The sequence below is a fragment of the Hyalella azteca genome, unplaced genomic scaffold (genome assembly GCF_000764305.2).
Source record: "Hyalella azteca isolate HAZT.00-mixed unplaced genomic scaffold, Hazt_2.0.2 contig7256, whole genome shotgun sequence".
NCBI lineage: Eukaryota > Metazoa > Arthropoda > Malacostraca > Amphipoda > Hyalellidae > Hyalella > Hyalella azteca.
In genome coordinates this window covers 8,218-14,307 of record NW_025937384.1, presented here as the reverse complement: position 1 = coordinate 14,307, position 6,090 = coordinate 8,218, and the positions used below count along the sequence as shown (strand labels likewise).

Genomic DNA, 6,090 nt, shown 5'->3' with positions numbered 1-6,090 from the left:
TGAGTGTGTGGACGGCATGGGACAAAGTCCCCCTGATGTCTGTGAGTGTGGACGGCATGGGACAAAGTCCCCCTGATGTCTATGAGTGTGTGGACGGCATGGGACAAAGTCCCTCTGATGTGTGTGAGTGTGGACGGCATGGGACAAAGTCCCCCTGGTGTCTATGAGTGTGTGGACGGCATGGGACAAAGTCCCTCTGATGTGTGTGAGCGTGGACGGCATGGGACAAAGTCCCCCTGATGTGTATGAGTGTGTGGACGACATGGGACAAAGTCCCCCTGATGTCTATGAGTGTGTGGACGGCACAGGGTCCCAATATTGGGACAAAGTCCCCCTGATGTTTATGAGTGTGTGGACGGCATGGGACAAATTCCCCCTGATGTATATGAGTGTGTGGACGGCATGGGACAAAGTCCCCCTGATGTATATGAGTGTGTGGACGGCATGGGACAAAGTCCCCCTGATGTCTGTGAGNAACAGAAGACACTAATGAAGAGACCATAGAAAACCACAAACGACAAACTTACAGGCAACCAAGACAGGTCCTAGGATTGACAATGATGCCTTAGGATTATACATCTGTCAATTAACTCATGGATGTATACATAGCTTGATGGATAAATAAAATGTTAAAAATCAGTTAAAAAAAGCATAAAAAATAAAAAAAAGCATAGATTTAGGGATCATTGGTCTTAATACTTCTTTAAATTGAAGGCTAGTGACTTGAGTGCTATCATAAAATGAAAAGCATTGATGGTAATCTGTCTCTTATACACATCTAGATGTGTATAAGAGACAGCGGCAGGACTGGTCGTGGACGGCGTGCAAGTCTCCAACGACGGCAGCGTCGCCCACACGGCGGACTGGGGACGGCTGGCCGTCCTCCTCGACAACGGCCCGTCCACCTGCCTGCTAGGTCCGTCCACAATGTGGCTATTTATTTAATGATTATATAATATTAATTATATTTCAATTATATTATTGAATTATGTTATAAATTATATTATTTAATTTAATATAATTAATAATATTAAATATATTCTAATTATATTTTAATATAATTTAATTATATTATTATTATTGTTATCCATGATGACTCCATTTATTGAATAATTATTATATATTGATTATATTTTAATTATACTATTATTGTTATCCATGACGGGTCCTTTCTTTATTATATTATATTATTTTGTAATATATTATATTAAGATATGTCATTAGGGTGGTCGTCAAAAAACTTCTTACTTTGAAAATAAGTTCCTACCTCAAGAACGGGTTCGTCTGGATGCCTAAATAATATCTTTAAAATATTTCTCAAATCGGTTAATATTTAGACGTCGCTCAATGGTGTCAAAGTGTCACCCCTAGCTATGGCTCAGGGTCATTGGGTACATAGAGCCACCAAAGAAACGGGTATATACATTAGGGTTGTCTTCAACAATTGGGTCCAAAATTTGAATATAGTCTTTCCACGCTCCTACATCACTCTCCGATTTCTTTATTGAGAGTTCTTAATGTGTAGAGATTTCGAAACTCCCTCTGAGCTGTCCCGCAAAACTCCAGAAACTCCCACTGGGCCTGAAACCGTCGGAAGTGCGCCCGATGTTCCCCCCATGCCCGACTGGAATGCTGCGTCGAGAACAACTTCACGAATATATATATGCAAGGTGTTTTGATGCCGTCATATCGAAACACACGATCCTCAATCCCCAACTCCGCACCCTCCCCGTACCGTTGGCGGGCTTGGGAACGCCGTGGAGTTGTATAGCTCCTTTCCCGCTGACAAGGACAGGTAGACAGTCCATACACTTCATTATCGTGAGGTCACTTTTCTTCCCAATGCACCACCACCGTTTCGCTCATCTGCAAGTCGGCCTTAAGCTGTGAGGCGTACATGGCTTGGTGCTTCTGCTGATATCAGCGAATTGAGGAGCAGGTGATTGTTAACATCTTCTGGCTCGTGGCTAAAGTCTCGAGCTGCTTTGGTAAGAAGGAACACAGATCTTCTATCGCTCACTTTGGTTCGGTCATGGGAAGCTGCCAAGCCTGGCGTAATCACATTCTTCGCCCTCATCGGTGCGCTAGCGCCACGGATTGACCCCACAGCTCACTGTTCTTGTTGCACATGGAATTCCTCCTCCTCCTCTTCCTCCGCTCTAGCGCTGGATGACGTGGAGGACGAGTCGCCTGGGTCCATGGCAGTAGAAACCGATGTTGACGGCTGTTGTGCTCAAAGGCAGCGCTCCTCATACCCTTGCCACCGTTTTCAGTTCCGCTCTTCCATACGGGCAAGTTTGGAATCGATACCTCCCATGTACCCCGGGCGCCCAGGCTGACGCTGCGCGACAAGGAAGGCAATGTCTTCCTCAATCTTCATGATCGCATGATCATTAAGATCACGATCTTCAATCTTCATGATCCTCAATCTTCATGATCGCATGATCATTAAGATCATGGTCTTCAATCTTCATGATCCTCAATCTTCATGATCGCATGATCATTAAGATCATGATCTTCAATCTTCATGATCGGGCGCATCTTGTGGGCCACGTCGAAGACCCTCTCAAGTTCCTGACTCCAAGGCTGACTCTATCTCGGTCTGGGTTTTGCAGTCCCTTGCGACGATTATTCCTGACTAGCTGGTATTCTTGCTTCATCTTTTCCAGCTTCGTTAAAATGGTATCGGGACGCATCGTTGGAATCCTTGCACGTTCTAGGAACTGGAGGACTTCAGAGATGATGTCATTGAAGGCGTCATTGTAAGTAGCGCCGTTGCCATTATGGAAGTGGACAACAGCTAGCACTTCTTAGCATGAAGGAAGATTTGCTCCCGTCAATACGGGAGAAGGAGAGACCAAATATCCCTTCTTGGCACGTATGACAGTCGACATTGCCTATCTCAACCTTCAACAATCCGTGGATGAACACGACTGTCTGACTGACTGACTGACTGACTGTCTGTCAGAGGTACACACTGCACAACGCACTCTGAAATGGAATCAAGTCATTCAGGGTGGGACTGGGCAAATAAATCCCGTTCAAGCATGTTCAGACCCGTTTATTTGTTCACTCTATGGTATGGACCCAATGACCCTGGGCCATAGCTAGGGGTGACACTTAGACACCATTGAGCGATCTTTAAATATTAACCGATTTGAAAAATATTTTAGGGATATTATTTAGGCATCTAGACGAACCCGTTCTTGAGGTAGGCACTAATTTTCAAATAAAAAAGTTTTTTTTTGAGGACCACCCTAATATATCATCATATTAAAATATAATTACTATAAGATGTGTATATATATTTAATATTTATATCTAATCAGTCTATTAAATAACTCCACTACAAATTTATTCAGCAATTCAACATATAATTAATTAAATACATACACAAATAATGTACCCCCCTCCCCCCACAGCGGTGGTGCAGCTGCTGGGGGGCGGGACGGGGGGCGTGGGCGCCCCCCTGCACGCCGCTGAGGTGCCCCACCGCTGCGTGTGCCTCGCCTTCAGCCCCACCGCCCACCACCTGCTGGTGGGCCTCGCCAAGCGCCTCGTGCCGGGCCTCGGCAGGCCTGAGGACAACCTCCCCTCGGTGGGTCACGGCGACCCACTTACTGCTTGAGTGGGTCAGGGGGACCCGCCCCTCGGTGGGTCACGGCGACCCACTTACTGCTTGAGTGGGTCAGTGGGACCCACTTACTGCTTGACTGGGTCAGGGCGACCCACTTATTGATTGAGTGGGTCAGGGGGACCCACTTACTGCTGGAGTGGGTCAGGGGGACCCACTTACTGCTGGAGTGGGTCAGGGGGACCCGCCCCGCGCTAGGCGTAGGGAACCCACTCCCGTGGTGGTGGGTTCCCGCCGACTGAGAGTGAGAGTGACTGGGACATGCTGTGGTGCCGTAACCACAGCTGTGGTCCCGGCACCACAGCTGTGGTCCCGGCACCACAGCTGTGGTCGCGGCACCACAGCATGTTTGTACCACACGGCACCACAGCTGTGGTCCCGGCACCACAGCAGTGGTCGCGGCACCACAGCATGTTTGTACCACACGGCACCACAGCTGTGGTCCCGGCACCACAGCTGTGGTCGCGGCACCACAGCATGTTTGTACCACACGGCACCACAGCTGTGGTCACGGCACCACAGCTGTGGTCACGGCACCACAGCTGTGGTCACGGCACCACAGCTGTGGTCACGGCACCACAGCTGTGGTCACGGCACTGAACTGCAGTGAACGTTCAAGTCTAATTTTCACATCTTGATTTAATTTATAACAAGTTCCCTAATAGTACAGCAATTTTAAACATATTTGAGTTAGCCCTCAATCTGATCACGTTGTTATTTCGGTAATGTTCAGTAATTGTTGGGAACTTGCGTTAAAATATTTATGCATGTTATAGATTGATTACTTATTAAAAAATGGAAAATAGGAATAGATGTGAAATTTTTTCATGATTACATCTATGAAAGTATGGCACTACAAAAAAGAATTGCTCTTAAATCAATGCAATTACTAGAATCTAAATTCAATACTTGCAGTTAGTTTAGATTATTTTGAATTACCGCAATATAAGTTCTAGTGTGCATTTATTGTAAATATTGCTAAATAACTGATTATAAATTGCATTATACAGAAGATTCTATAGCTTTTTATTTATTTATTAGAACATTCTATGGCTATTCTACTTTATATTCTTTTGAATAACCGCAATACAATCTGCATTTATTATAAATATTCCTCAATAAGTGAATATAAATTCCAATTCCACAGAAGATGCTGCAGGTGCTGCAGCTGCAGCGTGACGGTGGAATTTTTGCTGCATTTATTTTATATTCTTCTAAATCTGATATAATACAATTTGAATTAAGTCTTAATATTGCTAAATTGCTGAATACAAATTGTATCTACAGAAGATTCTATGGCTATTCTATTTTATATTCTTTTGAATAAGCGCAATACAATCTGAGTTAAGTCTAAATATTTCTAAATAACTGAATGTAAATTACACCCCACAGAAGATGGTGCAGGTGGTGCAGCTGACGCCTGACGGGGGTCTGGCGGTGGTCCGGGAAGTGCACAACCACTTCAGGAGCGCGGGGTCCCAGCGCGTCCAGATGCGGGATGATAACGGCGCCCTCATGGGTGCTGGGGGCATGTGGGGGGCTCATGGGGGACTCATGGGGCATCTGGACATGTCCCCAGACTCTGTAGGGGTGCTGGGGGACGTGGCTAACGCCCTGGGGAGGCCTGAGGAGGAGGTAGAGTTACGTATGGGCGCAGAGATGTTGAACTGCGCCGTGTGGCTCCCTGCTGACGGAGGGAGAACCTTGCTGGTGGGGACGAACAGCGGCAGGATAGTCGCCTTCAGGTTCTCCTGAGGACGTAGGGGATTGTGGGGGGTGTTGTGGGACGTTGCTAGTGCCCTGGGGAAGTCTGAGGAAGAGGGACACCCCATGGGGCTCAACGCTGACGAAGGGAGAACATTGCTGGTGGGGACAAACTCTGGTCGGATCTTAGCCTTTACGTTTTCCTGAGGACGCGGGGGGCTTGTAGGGGTTTTACTGCTGGAGTGGGTCAGGGGGACCCACTTGCTGCTGGAGTGGGTCAGGGGGACCCACTCACTCGTCTCAGTGGGTCAGAGGGACCCACTGATGGGGTGGTTTCTAGGGCTGAAGACAGTGCAGACCGAGAGGTCAGGTCTGCATGGGGCCGGCGGTCTGGCCCAGTGACTGGGAAAGGCTGTGGTCACTGTACTAAACTGCAGTGAATATGCAAGTCTAATTTTTAGATCTTGATTTAATTTGTAATATATTCCTAAATTACACAGCTACTTTGTACATATATGAGTTAGCCCTCAATACGACCACGTTAACGTTATTGTTGTTATTTCGGTAATGCTCAGTAATTGTTGGGAACTTGCGTTAAAATATTCATACATGTTATAGATTGATTACTTATCAAAAAATGGAAGATAGGAATAGATGTGAAATTTTTTACTGATTGCAACTATGAAATTATGGCACTACAAAAAAGAATTGCTCTTAAATCAATGGAATTACCGGAATCCAAATTCAATACT

General features: G+C 46.1%; 1 protein-coding gene across 1 annotated transcript; it reads left to right on the top strand.

Annotated features, from left to right (window-relative positions):
• The first annotated feature begins 35 nt into the window (after positions 1–35).
• LOC125178124 lies at positions 36–5,562 on the top strand. Its single transcript, XM_047881185.1, has 5 exons — positions 36–121; positions 309–469; positions 800–916; positions 3,423–3,598; positions 5,027–5,562. Exons 1-5 carry the CDS (start codon positions 36–38, stop codon positions 5,387–5,389), a joined length of 903 nt encoding a protein of 300 aa, XP_047737141.1. The 3' UTR covers positions 5,390–5,562.
• The last annotated feature ends 528 nt before the right edge of the window (positions 5,563–6,090 follow it).